This window comes from Pelecanus crispus, chromosome 3 (assembly GCF_030463565.1).
Source record: "Pelecanus crispus isolate bPelCri1 chromosome 3, bPelCri1.pri, whole genome shotgun sequence".
NCBI classification, from domain to species: domain Eukaryota; kingdom Metazoa; phylum Chordata; class Aves; order Pelecaniformes; family Pelecanidae; genus Pelecanus; species Pelecanus crispus.
Genome location: NC_134645.1, coordinates 13036192 through 13061696, shown reverse-complemented (window position 1 = coordinate 13061696; position 25505 = coordinate 13036192). Strand labels below are relative to the sequence as shown.

Below are 25505 nucleotides of genomic sequence, written 5' to 3'. Positions count from 1 at the left end.
TTAGTTCTGTGTCAGAAATGTTATGATCCACGCCCTTCTGAACAGTTATTGTCGATGTGGCTTAGTAGAGACGTAGGCAATTAGTGGTTGGGCTGTGGCCTCTCAAGACAGGTATCTCCTTTTGTTCACAAGGCTCTCAGGCTGCAGCAAGCACCCAGAGGTCACAGCGCAAACGCAGGATCCAAGAAAGGAGTCAGCAAGTTAGAAAGGAGGCATGGGCAAGTAGAAGGCAAAAGCCTGAATCCCATCTGTCCTAAGTAATGATCTGCTGAGCTCCGGGCTGGCGGCACAGGCCACCTGCGGTTCAGGGTCTCAGGCACAAATCTTCTGCACTTAGGTACTTATCTCCTTCCTTACAAAGGAGAAACAAACAAAAAACAAAATAAAAGGAGATCCCTGAAGATCCCTGAAGAACGTGCAGTGGCTGATGACTTCAGGACTGTCTGTCTTCCCGGCCACTCACAGCTACCTATCTGGTTTAGTGTTTAGACAGCTTTGTGTGTAAAATAAGGCACACAATGTGTTGCGTGATGAGGCTAATCCAATGTGCTTTAACCATGTTGGTTCCCTCCAGCCGAGGCCCTTGTGGTCGGAATAATGGATCCTTATCCTGCAAGCGCAGAGCCAGCCCACGGGCTTCCCGTGAAAAGGACCCCTAGTCAAGACTGTGCAAAACCCAGCGGAGTTCCTGCTGACATCCGCCAGCATTACGGGGCTTCTTCAGCCAGCAGCAGCAACTCGGGCTCCTGCAAAGGAAGCAACAGCGGCCCAGTGATGAGGCGAGTGTGTATTTCAGCATCCCAGTGTTCAGTGGCACTGACTGACCTCCTCTGCACTGTAACGTGGCATCAGCTGTCTGGGTTGCCAAGCAGGTCATCTTGCTCCTCGGCGTCAGTGTGACTCCTCATGTTGGTGGCTCGACAGTCAACGGGGTGCTCCATCCCTATTGTTTCATATGGTATTCATTCATCCATGTTGTTTCAGCACTGTAAAAGTCAAGGTTGCTTTTAGTCAATGCCCTTTGTAGCTGCTTTTCCCTCCGAGGCAGGCTCCTTCCTGTGGTTTCATGCCATCAGTTCTCCTGTGCATTCACTGGTTCTTTTGCGTAAGGGTGCTTTTGCTTTGGAGAGAGCTGGGTGGGGTGGTATAGCAACTATAATACACTGGGGTGAAAATTCAGCCTGCCCAGCCTTAGGCACCTCCCTGTGCAGTTTCCTGTACAGGGAAGAAAAGAGATGCCTGCCAGCGCACACAACACATGTTGTAGAGAAGAAATTGCCACCACGCTGCTGCTGTTTCCCTCCCTCCCTCTCTGTCTCTCTCGGGCAATTCAACAGCCAAGCATGTCAGGTGCACACCTAAAGCTAGCTAGGATGAATCTAGGTTTCAGGGTGCTCAGCTTCCTAACTCACGTGTGGAGCTGAACTCGGTCCGTATGCTACCTCACCTGGCCGTCCTGCAGCTGGGCGCCCTTGCCAGCGGCCCGGCTGCCTGCTCGTGGGCACACCACGTGTTTTGGGTGAGGGGGTGGCTCGGGGTTTGAAGTGAAATGTCTCATTTGATGTAATGGCACTGAAGACAAGTACCATAAATAGTAAATTTTGTGCGATAGCCACAAATGAGGCGTTTCCTCAAGTACTTTGATTTGCCAGAGGGAGTCACTTGTGCAGACACTGAGGAGCCCCAAAGGCGTCAAGCTTTGTATCAGTCTGTGGGATGTTTTTCTTTTTGCCAGGACTGAAGAACTGCAGGAGTGATGTTAAGTGAGGGTTTGTTTTGTTGGTTTTTTTTTTTTTCCTTTTCAGGCGATCGGGGAGATACGTTTCTTGTGGTGAATCGCAGCACTAAGCCAGAAAATGCCAAGCCGTATTTGACTGCTCTGCAGCAGAAGGAAGTTCCAGTACAGCATTTGGAAACAAAGCTGAAGGAATCTGAGAGGAGAGGTAAGGAAAGGTAAAGAAAGGTCTATTTCACTTGAGAAATCAGAGTTGGAAAGATGTATTCAGGAGCATTTAGGGGTGGGAATCCAGAACATTTTGACTCATTTCTTGACCGCATCAAGGTTTCATTAAGAAATTTGAAAGACGATCAGGCGGATCAGGTTGTTCTCAGGTACTTCAGGTTTCACGGCGTGCTCAGTGAATACGTACCGTGCAGTTTAGTTATGAATATGGCTGCCTCTTTCCCCTGTTTTGAACTTTCCCAATAGAATATTTTTAAAGGGTAATATTTTCCCAGTGTGATTGAGCATTGAGACCTTTTGTACATAAGCCAGTTTCTACCTGCAAGACCTTAGTCCCCTGTTGTACCTCACTCACTGAAATATGACTGCAAGTGTCATCCTTCTCCCCTAATGAAAGAAAAGCTCTTACACAAACCAGGGTGCCTGCTTGTGTTTTTGTCGCTTAGGTGTTGAATTGTTCACAGTAGCCCTTTGTAGGTACGCTAAGCAAAGAAGCGACAACATGCATTACACAGCAGCAGGTGTCGTCTCTCTTGCTAAAGCCGCTCTCTGAGAGCTGGCTCTCCAGCAGACGCCACCCAAGCAGGCCCAGAGGGGTGTTTGTAAGGAGCCCCAAGGCAGAGTCCCAGGGAGCCCTTGGTCCAGCTTGGGATAGCCCGACCTCTGCATCTGCGAGGGCTGGATGTCTTGCAGGGGCCCCCTCTCCCCACGTGCTTGCAAGTCAAGGCAGCAGCCTCTGGCTCCGTGCTGGGCCGGGTGGGTGCAAAGCAAGCCAGGGGCCTGCAGCCCCGAGCCATCCTGCTGTCTGAGGCCAGCGTTGGCTCTGGCTGTATGTGAGGAGCTGCTGGCAAGCACGGGGGATGCGTGCAGGCAGCTGCTTCTCGTCTCTTCCAGGGCCGGGCAGTCGGTGAGACGTTAAGCTCTGTGCTGGCTGGCCCTAACCTAGAGGCCCCCGCTTGCACCTCAAAATGTCCAGGATCACAGCACAGCCCCGGAGGCTGCTGGCTGTGTGGCGAGGTCGGTGACTCCAGTCAGCAGTCAGCCGGTGTGTCTTGGCAGCCGGCTTACGTCTCTGCCAGCTCTCCCGGAGGCGGCAGGAAATGGTGCACGGAGGAATGTGCTTCCTTCTTGGAGCATCTCTGCAGCATAGCCATCCCAGTGCGGTGGAGCCTCACGTTGACTCTGTAACGAAACAGTGTCGCAATATTTTTATTTTGCTGCAGGGAAACAGAAGTAGAAGGGCTGAAAGCTCATCTGGGACACGTGAAGGAAGAGTGGATTGTAGAAGAGTGTAATGGTGTGGAGGTGGAGCTGGCCTTCTTGGAAGCAAGGAGGGAAATTCAAGAACTGAAGCAGGCTATTGAACAGCTTGTCTGAGAACGACAAAAAAAAAAATCAGAAATACTTCCTAGACATAAGCGTTGAAAACAAGAAACTGGAGTCTCTGCTGCAGAGCGTGGAGATGGCTCAGAACAGCTCTGTGAGAGATGAGCAGTGCCCGGAGTACACGTATGACTCGGAGGGGAAGGCGTTAGCGTTGTGTGCCACGGTGCCAGGCAGCCTCATCACGGAGGACCAAGCTCTGGAGGAGGTGGCAGGTAGTGGGCTGCTTCTTAACGAGGGCACGGCTAACGAGACTGATGCATTTGAAGAGAGTTTGACCGCCACAAGCTCTGAGGTGAGCGATCCAGCTCCCTCCAGTTCTGCAGTGAATCGAGAGACGCTTGAAAATGTTCTGGATGAAAAAGTAACTACTTCCCAGGAGGAGGAGGAGGAGGAGGAGGAGGAGCGGGGAGGTGGGAGAATGAGCAACGTGGTGGTGGAACAGGCCACGCAGACTGATGTGGCGCCATATAGCCTAGGTGTGGAGCAGCTCTTTCAAAACACCTTCAGAGCTCAAGATACGCGTGCCTGCCAGCCAGCAATCAATCAATTAATCGCCATCCTTCTGTCCATCTCCCTTGAAACATGGTGGAGCAGATAGCATGGCAGCGCTGGGAGGAGGTCAGTTCCATTTTTGTATAAAACCCAGGGGAGCAGCTGAGCCCCTCAACCACCACACCAAGGGGTGCCGCCCGACGAGGTACAACTTTGTGCCAAACTTTGAATCTAAAGCCCCTACCGATGTTTCCTCCTCTCTACAGTCAATTGTGTGTGCTCTTCCTTTGAACTATTCCTTAAAAAAAAAAAAATTCCACATATCCCCAAGATTTCTTCTGTGCTAGGTAGAGTACGATGATGGCAGGGAGGGGGCTGCTTTTTTTTTCCCCTCTCCATGCTGTTTTTTATTGTCCCTTCATTCCAATGGGGGACTTGTGGATGTGGGGGATGGCACCTCCACCGGCGATGGTGGCTTTGATCAGGGAATCCAACTCTTCATTGCTGCGGATTGCCAGCTGCAAGTGACGAGGAGCGATCCGCTTGACTTTGAGATCCTCTGACGTGTTGCCTGCCAGCTCCAGCACTTGGGCGGTGAGGTCCTCAAGGATGGCAGCGCTGTAGACGGCAGCGGTGGCACCCACTTGCCCGTAGGCTGGCGGTGCGAGTGTTCAAGTGTCTGTGGATCCTGCCCACAGGGAAGTGCAGCCCAGCTCTCTGTGAGCGCGACACTGCCTTTGCCTTGGCCTTCCCACTGTGCTTTCCTGCTTTGCCACCAGCCATGGTGCCACCGCCACGTCCCGAGCTCCGGTCCCGAGTCCACGCGGGAGCCGCCACAGGAGCCGCCAGGCAATAAGCCTCTGGAGCGGGAGGCGATGTGTGCGTGAGTGAGGAGCGGGCAGCAGAGGCACACCCTGCTCAACATCCAGCTGGCAGGATCCTCTGCTTCCCTGGGAGGCAACGGGCACTGCTGGCTCCCGAGGCCTGACCCTGAAGCGAGCTTGGCTGTGAGGTGACTTTGCACATATAGCCCTGCAAGGACCCAGTCAGCAGTGCCTGCGGAAAGCGCAGAGAGCCGCCTGCAGTTGTCTGCTGGCGGAGGGGCTGCCTTTCAACGGGGAATGAACTGAAGGACAAGGAGCCCCCAGGGCCAGGCGGCTGTTCGACCCATCGCCCCCAGCCCCACAGCCCTGATGCCACCACAGACAGAAGCCAGGTATGGGGTTGCGACTGGGAGGGGAGCACGGTGCAAGCTCCTTGGGCCCTGCCCCGATGGGACACAGCCTAGTCAGGAGAAACGCCCAAGCCGGACTGGAGGGCAACGAGAGAGGCCAGGGCAAGAGGGACTGTGGAGCAGGGAAAGGCGGGGGCAAACCGGGACCCCCAGCTGGGCACAGACAAAAATGTCTGCTCTGAGCGGGGCTGGGGCAGGGGCAAAATGAGATGCCCTGAGCAGGACAGGGACAAAACTAAATGCCCCAAGCGGGGCATGAGCAAAGCGAGCCACCCCAGATTTGGGCAGGGGTGTAACGAGCCACCTGAGCAGGGCCGGAGTAAATCCAGGCACCCTGTGTGGAGAAGGGGCAAAATGAGCCTCCGCAAGCAAGAGAGGGGAGAAACTGAGCTGTCCCGAGAGGGACATGATGAAAACCAGGAACCCGAGCAAGGCAGCAGAGAAACTAGATGCCTCAAGCGAAATCTAAAAAGAAAAAAGGCTCCCCGAGTGGAGCAGGGGCAAAAGTAACTTCTTTGGTAGTGCTAGTTCAGAGTCAGCCCGTGGCTGTGTCTTGGGGGGAGCAGATAAAGTTCATTGGAAATGAACCTGTAAGAGACCGGGTGCTTTGCTCCACTCGAGTCTCACGGACACAGCCCTGCACCTGAGAAGAGTGGAAAAGAAGCCCTCAGCCGCCCGAACGTGCCAGCCAAAGCTGTGAACAGGCACGCTTGCAGCCCTGAGCAGATTTTGATTCATCTGGCTGGCGCGGCCCCAGGAAGAGGCAGGAGCTCTGCCGGCAGGCAAACAGCCCTTCGCTGGCAGCGCGTGGGGAAGCCCAGCGGCTGCTGGCTGCGGCAGGCGCCCGGGATGTGTTGGATGCGTGGCTCCACGGCCTCGAGGGGGCACGTCCCCGTGCGGCCCCGTGTCACAAAGGGGCAGTGATGCGACACCCGCCCGGTGATTATGAGCTCACCTGGCCAGGGCTTGCCATCCTGAAAAGCGGGCCAGGGAAAGCTAGTTGGGCCGAGCTGGCCTTCGGGATAACTTGGCTCATTCCATTGCTACTTGCGCGACTACTCTTTTCCAGCCATTTATCGTCTGGATAAATCGCCCACTTCTTCTCAGCTTCCCTCCTCTTGCAAAGGTAATTACACTTTGGCTTTCAGAACAGGTCGTAGAGATACGGGACAAAAGTATCGGCTGGTCTATACCTTCCGAGCTCTAGGCTGAGCTATTACACCTTTACAGGCTGGCCGGATATGCGCTACGGGTAGAGTTCCTTTGTGCTGATACTTATTTCTCTACCATACCCTAGGATAGGTAAGTAGGGGGGTGGCAGTGTAGTCTGAGGCACTGGGCTCAGCCAAGAATGACAAGCAGTTTTCCCACCCTGACTGATGCGGTAGGAAGGCAGGCAGAAACGGAGCATGGCAAAGGCAGCCGCTAAAGTAGCGGCCGGAAGCCGGTCGGTCCTGCATACAAGGTGGGCAAGTGTGGGCTGGAGAGCCAGAGGGCTCTGCTGCTAACGCTAGCCACAGGTAAGCCGCAGGTGCTCTTCAGAGAAGGTGACACGCAATGCAGTCTTTCAAAAGGGCCTTGGTAATTGCTGTCAATTGGAGTCCTGTGACAGGGACAGCAGGGCCGTCGGCCTGCAGGCTCCGCAGCAGTTCCACGTACCACTGAAACTCTTTCGATGGCGGCTGCTGTTCTGCGGGTTGCGTTTGGGTTTGGGTTTTTTAATCATTTTGTTGAGCTGCGATTATTTCTTTGCAATCAGGGGACGGCATTGGCGCTGATCTCTTTCTGGAGCGTGTCCTGAGATCCTTTGTCATCCGAAGCTTTCCCCTGTGTTCCTGAGAGGAGCGATGGCCGCAATGGGGAACGACTCCTGTGAGTAACGGCTTCATCAGCAGGCTTGGACTTTGTGACTCCCCAAAGGCAACGGACGTGGCTGGTGCTCCATCCCTGAATGTTGATGTGCTGACAGCCTAGCGTGAATTCTGGGGCGTTTCCTGATAGCAGCCAGACTTACCCAGCTGTTTTCCATTAGACACATGAAAACGCGTTTTGTCACTCCTCTGCCACTATGTACGAGACTCTGAAAGACGACATTGCCCGTAGAAAGATCCTGACATCAGTAGGGTTACCTTCTGTGCTAGGTGCTTGCCCAAGACATGCTTTTGTGCAACAATGTCGTGTCATCTCTTTGCAAATGTCATTGCCCTGCAGTCGTCGCCGAGGGAATGGCTCCGCCACAAAGGGTCCTCTTTCCTCCGGAGAAGATTTGCCTGGACTGGCAGCACAGACAGAGAGCTGGAGCGGGACTCTACAACCTGGGCAATACGTGCTTCCTCAACTCCGTCCTGCAGTGCCTGACGTACACACCCCCTCTGGCCAACTACCTGCTCTCTCGTGAGCACAGCCAGTCATGTGAGAACTTTTATGAACAACTCCTTGTAAATCTGTGGGACACTTTGCAAGGATTCCCAGAATCTGGAATTTGATCTACCAGAAAAGCAGCCCTTCTTTGTCAACCCCCCGAGGTGGTGTTCTTTGAACACTCAAGCCTAGAAGCCGCCCCTCGTGTCTAGGTGTGTTGATCTTCAGAAAGGCACCTCTTTCTAGCCCCAGGTCTCAGTCCCTATTCCGACAAGTTAAGCTCTCTTTGCTTATTGCACAGAAAACTTTTGTCAGTTTAGCATCCCTCTGAAGAAAGTTTTCTAGGCACTAAAATAATGTCCGGGGCTTGTTGGGACATTGGCACCTTGGGAGAGGAGGAGTGGAGACTGTTCTTAGAACTTCAAGATCTCCATTACGTTTCCCATCGCTGTGGATATTTTGCTAACCCGAGGAGCTTGCTTCCCTCCCTCCTCCCGCTTCAGGTCGTCAGCAAGGCTTCTGCATGATGTGCGTAATGGAAGCGCACGTTAACGAGGTCCTGCGTTCCTCAGTCTGTGCCATCCGGCCTAGCGGTGTCATCAGTGTCCTCACACGTAAGTCATTTCAGGTGCCCCTACAGGTTTTCTTGCCTTCTTGTAGGAGAGATCTACTAACTTCTTCTTTTGTAGGAATAGGAGAACATTTCCAGCTTGGCATGCAGGAAGACGCCCACGAGTTCTTACGCTATACTGTCGATGCCATGCAGAGAGCCTGTCTGAGTGGAAGCAGCGAGTAAGCACAAGCCGATTACCTTTTCAGTGTTCCCGAGCCCTTTGCACTCCTTGAGGTACTCCCATCGAGGAGAACCTACGCCCAGGGCTTTCAGACAAAGCAAAACTCTTGGAGGAGATAACTCTCTGCCTTACCATTTCTTTCTAGCTTGGACGTCTCTTCTCAAGCAACTACCATCGTCCATCAAATATTTGGGGGCTTTCTGAGATCCAGAGGTACTTTCCCACAACTGTTGCTCTCCCTGGAATTGTCTGTGCCCTCCCGTCTGCCCGTGATAAACGGCTGATGGTGTGACTGGCGTAGTAGGCCTGAAGGACAGAAACGGGCAGAGTCAGTCAACTTCCCCTGTCGCTGAGCATTTTGATTTGCCTTCCAGTCACGTGCTTGAGCTGCAGAGCAGTGTCCGATTCCTACGAGGCCTTCCTGGATGTCCCTTTGGATATAAAAGTAAGAGGGTTTGTAATTGTGCTTCAAACGTCCCAAGACCCCTGTAGCTTTCCAGAATCGAGGCATTTGGCTTAAAAACGTAGAGTGCAAACATAAGAGAGCTTGGTGGCGGGTGGGCAGTGGAATGGAATGGCCTGTGTCCTTCTGGGGAGGCCGTGGCAGCGGTCTGCATGTAGGTGCTGGCTTTAAGCTGGACAAGTACAAATTATCCTCTCTGCACCCTTGACGTACTCTCATCCGTCTTCCTTTTGCCCTCCTCAACACCCGTCTGGCTCCCAGGCTGATGGGTTGTGGTGTCTTCATTATTGATGACCCTGCACAGCATTGGTAGCTGAACTGTGCGGTGCCACAGAGAGGTAGCTCCTGATAGCGCCGGGAATCCCTGGGAATTGAGGGAAGTGTTCAGCATAATACCCTCTTTGTGCCTCCTTCTGGACACTGCTTGCGGGTTTCAGGGTGGGTCTCCTCAGCCTCAGCTACCTGGGTCTTCCTGTCAACTCCTAGTAAGTGTCTGGGCGAGGGTGATGCCCTGAGCTCAGGGCTATCCTTTCTCGCTCCTCCAGGCGGCCTCATCTGTCACCGCAGCTCTGGAGGACTTTGTGAGACCCGAGCAGCTGGATGGCGAAAACTGCTTTAAATGTAGCAAGTAAGAGGATTACTAACGACATACTAATACTAGGTGCTGCGTGAAGGTGCCGCATGTCATGCGGCATAAGTCATCTTTTCACGTAGGTTAGATGCACAATAATGAGATGCAGCTTTTGTTTAATACGGCCTTCTGGTACTGAATAGACTTAAAATAGCATAAGGATGTGTGAGAAGGGAAAGCTTGTCTGGCCTTCTTGGGGCAAGAGAGGTGCATTTCAGCACTCATCTCTGTGCTTGGTTACAAGGTGTGACAAGATGGTTGCTGCCTCCAAGAGCTTTACGGTCCATCACGCGCCCAAGGTTCTGACGGTGTGTCTGAAAAGGTTTCAAGATTTCACTGGCAGGAAGATCAGCAAGGTGTGTACGCAACTGGAGCGCAACTTTCTCTTCCCGGAGCAGGAGATTTCCAAAGCAGTACGCTCTTTCACCGGTTGTTCGTGTTGGGATTTTTGTGTTCCCTTCTGGGGAGACGAGAGTTCCCGCGGGAAGACAAGCACATGCTCTGCTCCGACAGAGCTGTTTGGACCGCGAACAGTTTCCTGCCTCCCAAACCATGGATGTTGCTTTAAGGGAAAACAAGTGTTCATGAGCCAAAAAGATGTATTTACACACCGCTAGCCTTCAGTCTTGGAAGGCTATTTCAGGATCATTTCTGAGCCCTCTGGGTCTCTCCGTAGGTTGTGGAGTATCCTGAATACTTGGATCTTCGGCCATACATGTCTCGGACAGCTGGAGAACCGCTCCTCTACGCCTTATATGCTGTCCTGGTACACAGCGGTGACAGCTGCCATGCAGGACACTATTTCTGCTACACAAAGGTAAAGAGCAACTTCCTTCCTAGCAGGGGAAATATGTGTGCTGGGGAAGAGAAACTTTCACGGCAGTGTTACTGGCAGCCACGGCTTTGGGGGAGAAGGTCTCTTCAGGGGCTGGATTGGATTTGTTTTGGTGTACTCTTGGTCCTGTAGTTTTCTGCCTGTGTTTTTGTGGAGAAACCATGCAGTTCACCTCCAGGTATCGATGCCTTTCTTTGCAGGCCAGCAACGGACTGTGGTACAAGATGAACGACATGGCTGTGGATGGTTGTGGCATCGACAGAGTTCTCGGGCAGCAAGCCTATTTACTCTTTTACGTCAGGTCATAACAAGTATTAAAAAAACTGTTCAGAATATGTTTCCTTTTCCTGGCTTTGCTTGTTTCTTCTCATCCTCTGGAGTGTTTCTCTTTCTGTCATAGGAGACAGTTAGTACCTGCATCATTCAGTGCTGTCCAACGTGAACTACCCCACGTCAGTCCTTATCTTCCCTTGCTGGGCTTTAGGCTGCTGCCCCGGGGGTAAACGGCTACTTGTCTGCTATCTGAAGCTGGCTAATGTTGAGAAGAGTACTTCAAGCAAGGGGCCCTACAGCAAAGATGGGGAGGGACTCTTTATCAGGGAGTGTAGTGATAGGACGAGGGGTAACGGTTTTAAACTGAAAGAGGGAAGATTTAGATTAGAAATTAGGAAGAAATTCCTTACTGTGAGGGTGGTGAGACACTGGAAGGGCTTGTCCAGAGAAGTTGTGGATGGCCCGTCCCTGGAAGTGTTCAAGGCCAGGTTGGATGAGGCTTTGAGCGACCTGGTCTAGTGGAAGATATCCCTCCCCATGGCAGCGGGGATGGAACTAGATGATCTCTAAGGTCCCTTCCAACCCAAAATATTCTCTGATTCTCTGACTCTATGAAATGGAAGCCGTAGCGGGTATAAAGACCCTCGAGGACTTGCTCTGGCAGGGGCAGACGTGGTGGGAAGACCCCAATCGAATTTCCTATTTGTAGTCTTGGTTACGTCTTCTCTCTGTCGTAGAAACCGCTCCAAGAAAATGACTGAGCCCCAGAGGAGGCTGCAAGAAGAGCCCTAAACAGAGATCCTTTTTTTTTTTTTTCCCCTCCAGATGCCCTGAGTTGAAAATTGGAGAAAGGGCTTCTTCCTCACCGGCACCATCATATGCCCGTTTCTTCCTCAGTCTGTGGGGGGCCAAGAGCAAGCAGGCGGCTTCTGTGGGACCACAGGGTCTGCCTCACAGGACTAAGGTAATTCTGGGGAGGCGGGTCAGGGCACCAGATGGACAGTGGATTTCTTTGTGGGATCTGGGCATTGCTCTCTTTTCCCGGTCACACAGCCGCAACGCTGCTCCCTCTCAAAGCATGCCACCTAGATCCATCCCATTTGTGCGCCTTTGGCCCCTTCTGCCTTTGCAGCCCTCCAGGAGAGCCTTTGGGCGGCCCTTAGCTGTCCCCTCACAGAGCTTCTGGGGTTTCCTCACTGTTCTGGTCCTTTCAGGAGGAAAGGGCAGGACCTTGGCACAGCTCTCTTTGCAGGGCATGGCGGTGGGCATGGAGGACTCTCCAGAGGACAGCAGCTCCTCTGCAACAGCCAGCACGAGCCAGCTAACCTCGGCAGGTGCACGGCAGGCATCTGCAGGCTGGCCGTGCTCCATCTGGACAGGCAGGCTCAACATCGCCTCCTGCGTGGGCTTCTGCTTGCATCGCTTCTTCTGCGGCTGTAGAAGGCTGGTGTCTGGAAGGAAAGATGCGTGCCCGGTCTGCTGTCAGCCAGTTGACCGTGTGCCGCACAGCGTGCAAGAAGACGACGACACCACCAAAGAGGAGCAGGGATTCAGCCCTTCCTCCCGCCGCCAGAGGAAGGGTGCCCGGGAGAGGGTCCGGAGCAGATCCCCGCAGTGGGGAAAAGATCTCCGCAGCTGGTTTGTGGACACCACGGACTATGACCCCTCAGCAGGGAGAAGGAGGAGGAGAACTAGCCTGGCAAGTCGTGACTGCGCTCCCAGGGTGAACGCAGCTCCAGGGCGCTCCAGCGGCATCTCCCAGTCGGCTCCCACATGCAATGCTGCTTGGGAGCAAACCCTGCCGATGCAGAGAGAACAGAGCAGATCCCTGCGGCGTGCCTATGATCTCCGCAGCCGGTTTGTGGAGATCACGGACTACAGCTGCTCAGCAAGGTGCAGGGGGAGGAGGAGGAGAGCAAGGTCTCCCCGTCGTGACCGAGCCCCAAGGGGTGATGCAGCTGCAGGGCCCTCCACCACCAGCTCCAAGTGGGCTCCCGCAGCCAGGGCTGCTCGGGAGCAAACTCAGCTGAGGCAGAGAGAGCGGAGCAGATCGCCACGGCGGGGCTGCGATCGCCACAGTCAGTTTGCGGACATCAGACTGTGACCCCTCAGCAGGGAGGAGGAGGAGGAGGAGGAGGAGGAGGAGGGTTTCAGCGCCCCAGAGATGCACGTTGGACAAACACTCGGGGCGCTGTGGTGGTGACGGGGGCACATTGCGACCCTGGATGAAGGAGGAGCACAGCATCTGACTTCTGCAATGCCAGCGAGAGGAGAGGAGAGGAGGAGAATCCAGGAAGCAGTGCCCCCAGCAGGGATCAAGCTGCACAAAGGGCACCAGCGGCCCACCCTGTCCCTCCTCCCAGTGCTGCCTCTGGCCAGGAAGTGCTCAGAGAGACCTTCTAGACACTCAGACAGCTCCACCGGCTGGCCCACCTGCCCACAGGTGCCTCAAGGAAGAACTTTAATCCATGTTCAGCTTTTGGGATGGCCCTGCAAAAATAATACTCATTTGGAACCAACAGGCAGAACAGCCAAAGCCAGAAGTAAAAACAGCTGTTGGCCTTGCATATGTAATTTACGGGGTGTTTCCTTCTCTGTAGGTTTTGGGGCAATAGGTGGACAGAGCCAGTGTGGGAGGTTTATGTCTTGGGATTTTGAAAGCAGTGTGCTTGCATATGCCCATCTTGCAACCTCTTTTTAAATACGGAGTTCTGGTCACTGGAACGGGAGTGGGCTGGATGAGCCGACAGTGAGCGGGACTGAAACGGGCTGAGCGGCCGGGCCCCGAGGGCGCTGCTCAGTGGCAGCCAGTCTAGTCAGAGACCAGTAACTAGCGCTGTCACCCAGGGGTCAGTACGGGTTCCAGTCGTGTTTTAGTAGCCCCCCCCCAAATCTAAGAAAGAGCTGCGAGGATTTTGGGGGATGGCTGGATGGTGCAGACTCCGGTTACCAAATTTTAGTCTGATTGCCAGGCTGGTATGTGAATCTATGAAGGGACCCGGAGAAATTTTAGAATGGACACCAGAGTGCCGAAAAGGATTTGACTCCATCAAAACTGAATTGATGAGGGCTCCTGCTTTGGGTTTGCTGGATTTAACCAAACCTCTAAAGATAGAAGAGTAAATAAATACAGTAGGCAAATAAGTACTGTAAGTACAGTACTTACTTTCAGTAAGTACCTACTTACAGTAAGTAAGTAAATACAGACTCCAAATACGCATTTGGAGTGGTCCACACGCATGGGGCTATTTGGAAACAACGTGGGTTGCTATCTTCTCAAGGAACCCCTATTGAATATGGACCGGAAATTTTAGAATTGTTGCAAGTTGTTCTGGGACCGAGAGAAGTTGCAATCATGTGTGGCAAAGCTCATCAGAAAGGACAAATGGGAATCATTAAAGGAAATGGAAAAGCAGAGGAAATAGCCAAAAGAGTTGCGGAAAGGGCATCGCTAATTGAAGCATTGGTCCCATCAAGAAAAGTTCAGTGGGAACCTCCAAACTATTCTAAGGAGGAGGATCAGCTTGCCAAGTATTTAGAGTGTACCAAGTCAAGGAAGGATGGTGGATAACCAAAGATGGGCAAGTATTGGTTACTACCCCAGTGGTAGGAGAAATACTGAAGAAGACCCATAGTGAATCCCATATGGGAGCGGATGCTCTGGTCACAAGTATCAAAAGATACGCTGTAGGACCAAGATGCAAACTTTTGCAAACTTTGTTGTGAAGCAGTGCCCGATAACTATGTTGTTGTAAGAATAACCCCAAACTACAGAAAAGATCTCCTCCTGGAGAGGTCAGGAAGGGCCACATGCCTGGGGAATACTGGCAAATTGTTTTTTCTGAACTGCCAAAAAGCAATCAGTATAGCTAGCTGTTGGTGTTACCAGACACCCTTTCAGGATGGCCTGAAGCTTTCCCGTGTTGTACCAATAAGGCTAGAGAAGTAGTAAGGATATTGTTAAAGGAGATAATTCCTAGATTTGGGGTACCTGAAGGAATGTCCGCTGAAAATGGGCCACACTTTACAGCTCAAATAGCTCAGGAAGGTGCAAAGTTTTTACAAATGACATGGGACCTACATGCTCCTTGGAGACCACAATCAAGTGGCAAGGTCCAATGAATGAATAAGACTCTGAAAAGACAGTTTTCAAAACTTTGTCAGGAAACTCAAACGACGTGGACAGATGTGCTACCAATAGCATTGCTAAGAATTCGAGTCACTCCCCGAGCTAGCGAAGGAGTTAGTCCTTTTGAGGTTCTGTATGGGAAACAGTATCCCATAAATAGTTTAACTGGGAAAGGTGATCAAACGCGTATTACGGGAAACCAATTGTTATCCCGTTACCTGTTATCTTTGGAACAGGCTTTGTCTTCCCTTCACGGGTATTTAACTGAAAGGGCGCCAATACCCTTAGACACTCCAGCTTGTTGCCTTATGCTCAGAGACAAAGTCCATATCCAAACGTGGAAGGATGAACCTTTAAAGGAACGATAGAAGGGACTTTACCTGGTTTTGCTAATTACCCACACGGCTATCAAAGAAAGAGGCATTGACTCCTGGGTTCATCGTACCTGGGTTAAAAAAGCCAAAAAGCGCCGACGGAACAATGGAGCTCTGAGAAGACAGGAGAAACTAAGATAAGAATTTTCAAGAACACATAAACTGTTTTTGCGTCCCAAAGGGATTTTGAACTTGATTGTAAAAAAAAAAAAAAATATATATATATATTCACGTAGAGCCTTCGATCCTTTGCCAAGTGGAAAGCAGAATGTGTGTGGTGAAAGTTTTCATCATGTACTCCTACATTAATTGCAGTAACACAAATCTTATTCTGAAGTTGGTCCGAGACTTTGGTAAACTTCAAAACTTGAGTTCAGTGACTGCGTGTTTACCTACTCCTAAGTCCGCAGAGAATCCCATTTCATGGGGGGGGTACTAACGACAAACCTAACTAAAACAGGGGAAGACATGTGGAGAAGGGAACTTAATGGGTCCACCACATGGTACAATAAGGAAGGAAAATAATGCCCTCAAATGGACTCCGAAAGGTGGTACGGTGGAAAACTGTAATATCAGCAAAGCTGAAACTCCGTGGGCTAAAGAAGTAATATATAGACCGTCAGGAGATCAGTGTAGTAATAGGCCGTGGGGCTGTCAGATACCCCAGCTTTGGGAAGTGCCGGGAATATAACCAACCGACAGATTGGTGTTTTGTTTGGGAAGGAAATGAAGGTATTCCTGATGAACCCTTGCAAGTGCAGTTAACTTATCCCAATCTCGATAGGTCAAGAACTGCCTCTGGAAAAACAAAGTCAAACTGGAATTGTACTAGAATCTTTAACTGTAATAGCTCAGAACCACAAGTGCAGCGAGTGTATCCGGTTGCTATGGCCCTAAGGTTAGGATGCATATGCAGGAATTATGTAACTCCATTAAATGATACCTGGTCGCATCTGACTAATAATGACCCTTGGAGCGGCCTAGATCGTACCCAGATGACAGTCCCGGCCTTAGGATATACGGTATGGATAAGCAGTGATGGGGAGTGGGTAACTCATCTCCCCCTTTCAGATGAGAATAAATACTGGACCGTAGGACTGCTAACTTTGTCCCTTATGGAGAAAATCTCCATTAAGCTGCGGAATTTGGGGGAGAATCAAAAGATCAGTCGAGGACAATTGGCAACACCCAAGTACTGGAACAAAGGTAGCGTGGATATTTGGACCTGTATTGACTCCTCAGGTTTCAGAATAGATTAGCCATTCAGAATTTAACCTTGCAGATGGAAGCATTAGCGAATGCAACTCGGACTGGTCTGTCAGATTTAAACCTCCAGTTACAAGCCACCTCTAAAATGGCACTGCAGAACCGTTTGCCTCTGGATTTATTATTATTGCACGAACATGGAGTGTGGTGGATACCTGAATCTTTTAAATGGTAGGTGTGGTGTCCACATTCCAAATGTAACTAAAGATTTGGACCATCAACTAGATGATATCAAAGGAGTAGCCAAAGCAAGCAGGGAACTAAGAGCAGGGTTAGAAGGAGGCTGGTTAAACAAAATCCTGAACGGACTGGGATACTCATTAACCGGATGGTTAGAGAGCTCATTTCACACTCTTAACTGTTGTAATAAGAACACTGCTCATTATTTGTATTGCTGTGAATTGTTTAAAGAGAATGCTGTTACAATTAACTAGAGGACAGTCCATTATGTTAGCACGGGTACATAGGGAGACTTAGGAAGCTCTTAGAAAGCCTCGTAGTCTCAAAGTGGGGAACTGATGTCTCAAGCAACATAATGTCGCGGTCAGCTAGTAGCGAATGATATTTACCCAAGGACAAAATGTTAGATAAAGCAGAAAGTTATCACTCACAAAGAAATACCTGGGCAGCAGAGCATGGAATTGGACGCAAACTGAAAGAGTATATGAACTTTAAATGAACTACGCTCATTTGCATGGAAAAAAACACACCTCTGTGCCAAAATATTCTTGCCTCCACGTGAAGACCCTTATGCAACATTGTGTCTTTCAGTCAAGGAGAAGAGACTAAGAACCCACGATGGTACGATAAGCAAATAGAAAGGAGTGATATGTAGCAACATAAGTATACATATGTTAAACTATTACTGTAAGGGTGTGCTAGCTTTGTGGAATTGCCACCTAGCACCCATCTCTGCACAGAAATGAAATAAACTGGATATCTCGACTCGGTGGATTGGATTCTCGACTGCTCGACTCAATTGGTTTATCGCACACCGGGTAACAAACTCCCTTTGTGAGACAACGCTACTGCGTCAGAGCTTCACAAGGGACAAGTTCGGTCCCCTCGGCCAATAGGAAAGTTGGGTGTGAAGGTGTATGCTGCTTCACTCCTCCTCCCATGTCTTTAATACACAAATTTAGCTCCCGTCCCCATGCCCCGGCTCCACCTGAACTTTACCAGAGGTTTATCACAGCAATTCAATACCTTGTTACCCAAGCGCTTGTGTGCAGGAAGTTTTATTCTCCAGACTACTCTGTTGTATGGGGCAAGGTTCTCATCCTCCCTTCCCACTTCTTTACGGGGGACAGAGCCAGAGCGTGAACTAACACAGGTCCTGTTCCGCTTGTCTCCCCCACATTTTTTGACCCCCTAAGTGTTGCTTTGGTCTTCTGTGTGGGACTGGTTTTGTAATGGAGGGGTGTTTTATGCATTACTGAAAGTTGTTGACAGACACCAAAGGGAATACGTCGCCTAGCTTCCACTTGCTAAGGCTCTTCCTGTCTTAAACGGAGAGCAAGAGGCTCCTCTGGAGGATGAGTCAGAACGACAACCCAATTTCGGCTTCCTCGTTACCCCGCTACTCTCAGTCGCTGTCTGGAGGATCTCGCCTCTCTCTCCCTTGACTAGCACAAGCACAAGCACCGTTCTGACTTGGGCAGCTGAACCAGTGAGGTGTAAGGGCTCACTGCCCAGTCAGAAATCGTTGCTAACGGGAGAGTCACAACATCATTCTGGAACAACCGGGCAACGCAAGGGACCGGAGGCAAAGCAGCAGGATGAAATATAAAAGTCTAAAATGAGCAGTACACATGGAAAGACAGAGGTGGAGCGTATTCACATGCACACCATCAGGCTCTCAATAGGTAGCACTTAGGCTCCTACCTCATCACAACACTGAATGGCCCTCTGCCCGCCTAAAGTCTACATGTCTTTCTTGACGTATGCTTTCTGAAGCAGGGGCTTGTCTCGTCCAAATTAGCTACTAACAATAATCTGGTGTGTGCATATGGCACCCTATTTCTGGAGCGCAAAATTTGTGTAGTGGACATTCCCAGGATGGTCAAAGGTATTTTGTCTGCCAGTCGTCAGGTTCATGCTCCACCATACTTAGTAAGAGAGAGACCTGTGACGTGGGGATAGCAGTGAGGTTTTCCCGGAATCTCCGTTGTTCCAAGTGTCACCTTACTTGGTTGACGCTGTTCTGAGGATTGCAGCCTAGCATCTTTACTAGTGAAAGGCTTCAGCTCAAGTTAGAAAAGCAAAAGCCCAGCAAGAAGTTAATCTGGCCAGTGTTGTAAAAGATCATAAGAAATGCTTTTATAAGTACATCAGCAATAAAAGGAGAGCCAAGGAGGATCTCCAGCCTTTGCTGGATGTGGGGGGGAACATTGTCACCGAGGACAAGGAAAGGGCTGAGGTACTTAACGCCGCCTTTGCCTCTGTGTTTAACAGCCAGACCAGTCATCCCCAGGGTACTCAGGCCCCTGAGCTAGAAGATAGGGACGGGGACCAGAATGGAGCCCTCATAGTCCAGGAGGAAGCAGTTAACGACCTGCTACGCCACCTGGACGCTCACAAGTCTATGGGGCCAGGTGGGATCCACCCGAGAGTACTGAGGGAGCTGGCAGAGGAGCTCACCAAGCCACTTTCCATCATCTGTCAGCAGTCCTGGTTAACAGGGGAGGTCCCTGAGGACTGGAGGCTTGCCAACGTGACACCCACCTACAAGAAGGGCCGGAAGGAGGACCTGGAGAACTACAGGCCTGTCCGCCTGACCTCGGTGCCGGGAAAGATTATGGAGAGGTTCATCTTGAGTGAACTCAACAGGCAAGTGCCGGTCAACCAGGGGATCAGGCCCAGTCAGCATGGGTTCATGAAAGGCAGGTCCTGCTTGACCAAGCTGATCTCCTTTTATGATCTGGTGAGCCGCCTGGTAGATGATGGAAAGGCTGTGGATGTCATTTACCTGGACTTTAGCAAAGCCTTTGACACAGTCTCCCATAATATTCTCCTTGGGAAGCTGGCAGCTCATGGCTTGGACGGGTGTAGTCTTGGCTGGGTAAAAAAACTGGCTGGGCGGCCGAGCCCAGAGAGTAGTGGTGAATGGAGTTAAGTCCAGTTGGCGGCCGGTCACGAGCGGTGTTCCCCAGGGCTCTGTTTTGGGGCCAGCCTTGTTTAATATCTTTATCGATGATCTGGATGAGGGGATTGAGTGCAGCCTCAGTAAGTTTGCAGGTGGCACCAAGTTGGGTGGGAGTGTCGATCTGCTGGAGGGTAGGATGGCCCTGCAGAGGGACCTGGACAGGCTGGACCGATGGGCCGAGGCCAGCTGTATGAGGTTTAACAAGGCCAAGTGCCGGGTCCTGCACTTGGGTCACAACAACCCCATGCAACGCTACAGGCTCGGGGAAGAGTGGCTGGAAAGCTGCCTGGCTGAAAAGGACCTGGGGGTGTTGGTCGACAGCCGGCTGAACATGAGCCAGCAGTGTGCCCAGGTGCCCAAGAAGGCCAAGAGCATCCTGGCTTGTATCAGGAATAGTGTGGCCAGCAGGAGCAGGGAGGTGATTGTCCCCCTGTACTCGGCGCTGGTGAGGCCGCGCCTGGAACACTGTGTCCAGTTTTGGGCCCCTCAATACAGGAAAGACACTGAGGTGCTGGAGCGCATTCAGAGAAGGGCAACAAAGCTGGTGAAGGGTCTGGAGCACAGGCCTTATGAGGAGCGGCTGAGGGAACTGGGATTGTTTAGCCTAGAGAAGAGGAGGCTGAGGGGAGACCTTATCGCTCTCTACAGCTACCTGAAAGGAGGTTGTAGTGAGGTGGGTGTTGGTCTCTTCTCCCACGTAGTTAGCGATAGGACGAGAGGAAATGGGCTCAAGCTGCGCCAGGGGAGGTTTAGGTTGGATATTAGGAGAAATTTATTCACGGAGAGGGTAGTCAAGCATTGGAACAGGCTGCCCAGAGAGGTGGTGGAGTCACCATCACTGGAAGCGTTCAAAAAACGGGTAGATGTGGCACTTCGGGACATGGTTTAGTCTAGTGTACCCTTGATTGGTTTAGTGTGGACTTGGTAGTGTAAGTTAATGGTTGGACTGGATGATCTTAAAGGTCTTTCCCAACCTAAACGATTCTATGATTCTAAGTGCTTAATTTTCATCAAATTCCTCCCTGGCCCCACTAAAAAGTGTCCGATTGGACTTGTTTCAGAAGGGATGTGTCTGTGTCCAAGTATTTCAAGAGAAATCCAAAACTGTATTACAGTTGGTAACACTGCGTATAAAATATTGCTCTCTTGGCCTTGAACAGACAGACTCCCAAGTAGGAATAAGGCATTTTCTGTAAGGTGTTCCAAGGAGCAAGATGCTGTCACGGCCGTCTTTGTGGACTCCTGGGGACTCTGTTACGTCAGCTTGTCAGTTCTCTTCCTTAATTGTAACGCTTAACGAACCCTCCTGAATCTCTGTTGCAAACACAAGCAATTCAGAACCCGGGCATCACAGGGATGCCAAAGGTCTCTGAGTCGCCCCTGTAAGCATCGGTGCCTATCACCCTCTTGAGCGTTGCCAATGCTCCCCGCACGCTGGCCAATTAATCCTCCTCCCTTGTGGCTTGCTAAGAACTCCCTTCTTCCCAGAAGCTGCAGAGCAGTGCAGGGCATCGTCTGGCTTCACTAGACCTCTTCTGCTCTAGGTTGCACACGGAAACAGTACACTTGCTTTGCTGGAGGGGAAAAGAGGAGGCCAGTGAGGTTTAAATGGCCAGAGGTGGTGTTGAAAGGTCGGGTGGAGCCAGACAAACCCCACTCTTTCATCTGTTGGCTGGTGTTGCCCTCCTCTGATCTATGCACAGATCTCAAGGTTTGGACACGGGGAAAGCGTGGTTTGGTGGGCACAGTGGCATCTCCGTGGGCACACCGAGACTGCACGACTCTCGGCCGGGTTAAGCAAGCCCTTCCGGACTTCTCTTACATGCCAGGAAGACGGACGCTCCCCCGGCAGTGCAGAAACGAGACGTTACAAGCTTCTGGAAGATTGCATCGGGTTGAAGATTAGGTCACTTGCACCTGCAAATGCAGCGTGGGTGCGGCAGAGCGGGTGGCTCAGCTGAGATGGGGTATTTTTTACAGCTTTGCCACAATAAAACTCTCACACGCGTTTAACGCTCCTAACAGGCTTTACTGAACTTGTGACTGGAAAGGGAATTTACAACAAAGCAATTAAATAAACACTAAGTTAAAGCACAGTACTATTGTACGTAATGTTCCAAAGGGCTTGAGTCACTATCAGGTTCCGACACATTAAGACTTTAAAACAACATTAATATTCAAAGTGTACCCACGCCTATACTTATCATCGTAACACGTTTCAACACTCCCAACAATGTACATTTGTGCTTACGGTCCCCGCATACGCTCAAGACCCATGAAATGCTGCAGCGCACTTGTACGGTTGAGAAGAGCACTGCATGAGACAGGCACGAACCATGTGCTGGAAGCTGCCTGCGGAATATGGGGTTTACCTCTAAATCAAACTGACTCTCTGGACAACAAATGGAAAGCGCTAGCACGCCTTCTGGAGCACACGTGTCATACCCGAGGGGGGAACGAGTCTCCGTGTCACTCAATTAACACTGTAGTTTCACAGATGCTGAAGGTTAGTGCTGCCTAAAGAAGTACCCCACCTTTCTCTGGCCGTTTGTTCCCATGCACATCTCCGGCTACCCTTGAGCCAGTGCAAAGCACTTGTACATTTGCGCAGTGGACCAGCCAGGGAAACTGATTGAGCTTCACGCCAATTCAGCCAGCACACACAAAAGAGCGCTAGCTCTGATTCTCCTTGATTTCCCTGGTCACGTTCGCTGGGCAGCTGTGCTGGCACCAGAAAGACACCAGCACAGGGGAGGGACGCGCTGCCTGGGAGCAGGAGGACAATTTCTGTAGGCAGCAGTACTGCAAAAAACACCAGTTTAGCTGCTTGCTAACTGGAGTCACCGACCTCGCCACACAGCCAGCAGCCTCGTGCTCGCTCCAGAGGCTTATTGCCTGGCGGCTCCTGTGGCGGCTCCCGCGTGGACTCGGGACCGGAGCTCGGGAGGTGGCGGTGGCACCATGGCTGGTGGCAAAGCAGGAAAGCACAGTGGGAAGGCCAAGGCAAAGGCAGTGTCGCGCTCACAGAGAGCTGGGCTGCACTTCCCTGTGGGCAGGATCCACAGACACTTGAACACTCGCACCGCCAGCCTACGGGCAAGTGGGTGCCACCGCTGCCGTCTACAGCGCTGCCATCCTTGAGGACCTCACCGCCCAAGTGCTGGAGCTGGCAGGCAACACGTCAGAGGATCTCAAAGTCAAGCGGATCGCTCCTCGTCACTTGCAGCTGGCAATCCGCAGCAATGAAGAGTTGGATTCCCTGATCAAAGCCACCATCGCCGGTGGAGGTGCCATCCCCCACATCCACAAGTCCCCCATTGGAATGAAGGGACAATAAAAAACGGCATGGAGAGGGGAAAAAAAAAGCAGCCCCCTCCCTGCCATCATCATCGTACGCTACCTAGCACAGAAGAAATCTTGGGGATATGTGGAATTTTTTTTTTTTTAAGGAATAGTTCAAAGGAAGAGCATAGACAATTGACTGTAGAGAGGAGGAAACATCGGTAGGGGCTTTAGATTCAAAGTTTGGCACAAAGTTGTACCTCGTTGGGCAGCACCCCTTGGTGTGGTGGTCGAGGGGCTCAGCTGCTCCCCTGGGTTTTATACAAATATGGAACTGACCTCCTCCCAGCGCTGCCATGCTACCTGCACTCTGGAAAGGGCAGGGGAGATACCCTATGAATATCTGGGGGCAGCAGGGCAGTGCAGGATGGGGAGGAAGAGCCCAAGCAGCAGGTGAAGCTCCACCATGTTTCAAGGGAGGACAGATGGATGGCGATTGATTGATTGATTGCTGGCTGGGAGGCACGCGCAGGCCGGCTGCGCTAAGGCGTTGGCTTCCCGCCCGCAGCATACTTGACCACGTATGGGCCGAGGAGCTGGGCCCATGTCAATAGAGTCTTGGGTGGGGCGAGACCCTCTCAGCACAACGGGCTCCCTTCTTTGAGCTGCCTGCTGGGCGATGGATGAAGATGGGCTACTGTGGGGACTGGGGTTGGTGTAGCAATTTTGCTCTCTTGGTTTGCATCCTGTCACCTTGGGACATGCAGCAGGGGACAGAGAGCCGGTCACTCAGTGAGCAGAGCTTAACAGTGACACCAGTTTAACTGGCAGAAGGGGTTATTCAAAGTCTCTTAACAACCTAATTTGACTTGGGTGCCCCCCTGTTTCTCCTTAAAGCCCTTGCAACTATTATGATCATTTCTTATTCCAGAAACACCTCAAAGCACGAGCTGAGCTGAGGGCCGAGGTGTGCTCGGGCCCGCAGTCGCTTAACGGGCGTCAAGGATGTGCCAGGCTGCAGGAAGCAAAGCAAGGGAGGATGCAGGACAAGAACTGTCTTGGTCACAGTGTCTCCACTGCCGAGCCAGGACTCAGGACCAGTCTGCCTGATCCCGGGCAGGGCCCCCCCCCCCCCCCCAGCAAATGCCACGGCCTCTGCGGCTGCTTTGCCTCCAAATGTGCTTTACTTCCAGAGGTGCTTAGCCTCTGAAAGGTGCTTTGCCTCCAAAGGCAGCCTTGCCCTTGCCGCAGGCCGCTGTGGCCTCGGGGTGCCGGTCCCAGTGCCACCTGCTCCTCTGCACCCAGGAGACCTCCAGTGATGGGAAAGGAGCAGGCTTGACATTCCTCCAGGCCACCTCCTGGCCAAATCTGGGCCGACGCAAGTCTTCTCCATGGTCCACCACAGCCTGCAGAGGAGACCTGAATTTCAAAGCTACAAAGCATGTGCTTTTTGTTACCATTATTGTTACTAATGTTATTTTCAGGTCTTTCTGCATCACGAAGACGGGAAATCTTGTCCAACGCCATGTTCTGTTCCCCGTGGGGGTCAGCCGTTACGGTGCAGGGAGGCGGACAGCCCTCTCTCCCCAGAGCAAACCTCTCTGCCCTGCCAGCCCTCCTGTGTTACTCTACCAGCTGTATTTTCAGCCGCTCATCGGCCGATCACAGCTTCTCTGGTGCTCAGCAAATCCCGTTTAGGGGTCGAGCTGGCCCTCATTTGTCTTGCTTCCTGGTGCCATGCTCTGTTCTGACATTTTGGTGAGGGGAGGAGGTGTTTCCACCTTCTTATTTACATAGATATAAAATGGAAAGTGTTTAACATACTAACTCTGAGGAGGAACAACGTATCGGCATGATAAAGGAGTAGCTATGATCCCGGGCGCAGCTTCCGGTCCCGGTCTTTGTTTCTCAAGCGGCAAGCCTGGGCTCTGGGCAGCCCCACACCAGGATGCTCCTTGTGCTCATGCTGGAGGAGGGGTTTGGGCTTTCTGGAAGGCTTTTCCACCTGAACCTCCACGGCTGCGCTCCACGGCCGTGACTTCCACCTTCCCCACGGGAGGTGGAGAACACGTTCCTGCCAGCCTCTTCCTTGCCTGCAGACTGTCACCATCCTTGCCCTTCACCTTCCTCAGACTAAGCAGCCCCAGCGCTGCAGAGCCGGGGGTGGCTGCGGGGCCACCGGCCCTGCAGCAGAGAAGGTCACCTCTGTGTGTGTGGGGCGGGCGGGAAGGTGCTGGCTCCCAGCTGCCCTCCTGGCGCTTCCCCCTGGGCCGTGGGTGCTGAATCACTCACGGGGCGTGGGGGGGGGGGGGGTGTGGGTGGGTACAGTCTTTCCTCGCAACCCGTGTGGATGCAGACACCGCTTCGGCGCCACAGAGTGGGCGCTTTTAACAAATTCCCCGGTCCCGACGCCGGCAGCACCTGAGGGCGGCGGGGCGGGCCAAGATGGCGGCGGGGCGGGCCAAGATGGCGGCGGGGGGCGGGCGGTACTTGTGCACGGCGGGCTGGATCCCTTCCTCGTGCGGGGGGTGCGGGCGCAGCTCGGACCTACGGAGGTGAGGGGGGAACCGGCGCCGGTGCCCAGTCGGGGCGGTCCGGTCCGGTCCGGATCGGATCGGATCGGATCGGATCGGATCGGCGGGGGACGCGGGCTCGTTCGCTTCGCGCCCCAGAGCCGGGCGGCCGCGGCGTGGGCCGTGCCGCCAGCTGCGTGGGGCCCCCGGGGTCTGGTCTTGGTCTTAGTCTTGGTCGGAAGGGACCTCTAAGGAGCGTCTGGTGCCGCCCCTGCCGTGGGCAGGGACACCTGCCGCTGGGTCAGGCTGTGTCCCCTCGCCACCCGGGCTGAGCGGAGGTCTGCGCCGCCCTCCTCCCTGCGAA

The 25505-nt window shown here is 52.4% G+C and overlaps 1 protein-coding gene and 3 pseudogenes across 1 annotated transcript; 3 read left to right on the top strand and 1 right to left on the bottom strand.

Annotated features, from left to right (window-relative positions):
• The first annotated feature begins 557 nt into the window (after positions 1-557).
• LOC142593192 (syntabulin-like) lies at positions 558-3947 on the top strand (annotated as a pseudogene).
• A 301-nt stretch (positions 3948-4248) lies between these two features.
• Positions 4249-4624, bottom strand: LOC142593296 (histone H2A.V pseudogene; annotated as a pseudogene).
• Positions 4625-6931: 2307 nt separating this feature from the next.
• LOC142593191 (ubiquitin carboxyl-terminal hydrolase 42-like) lies at positions 6932-12635 on the top strand. The gene is made up of 13 exons (XM_075706855.1): positions 6932-6947; positions 7287-7487; positions 7940-8050; positions 8126-8228; positions 8376-8443; positions 8605-8675; positions 9239-9321; positions 9569-9680; positions 10001-10141; positions 10360-10460; positions 11258-11396; positions 11565-12325; positions 12548-12635. The coding sequence occupies exons 1-13, from the start codon at positions 6932-6934 to the stop codon at positions 12633-12635; spliced, it is 1995 nt and encodes a 664-aa protein (XP_075562970.1).
• A 9672-nt stretch (positions 12636-22307) lies between these two features.
• On the top strand, positions 22308-22683 carry LOC142593317 (histone H2A.V pseudogene; annotated as a pseudogene).
• The last annotated feature ends 2822 nt before the right edge of the window (positions 22684-25505 follow it).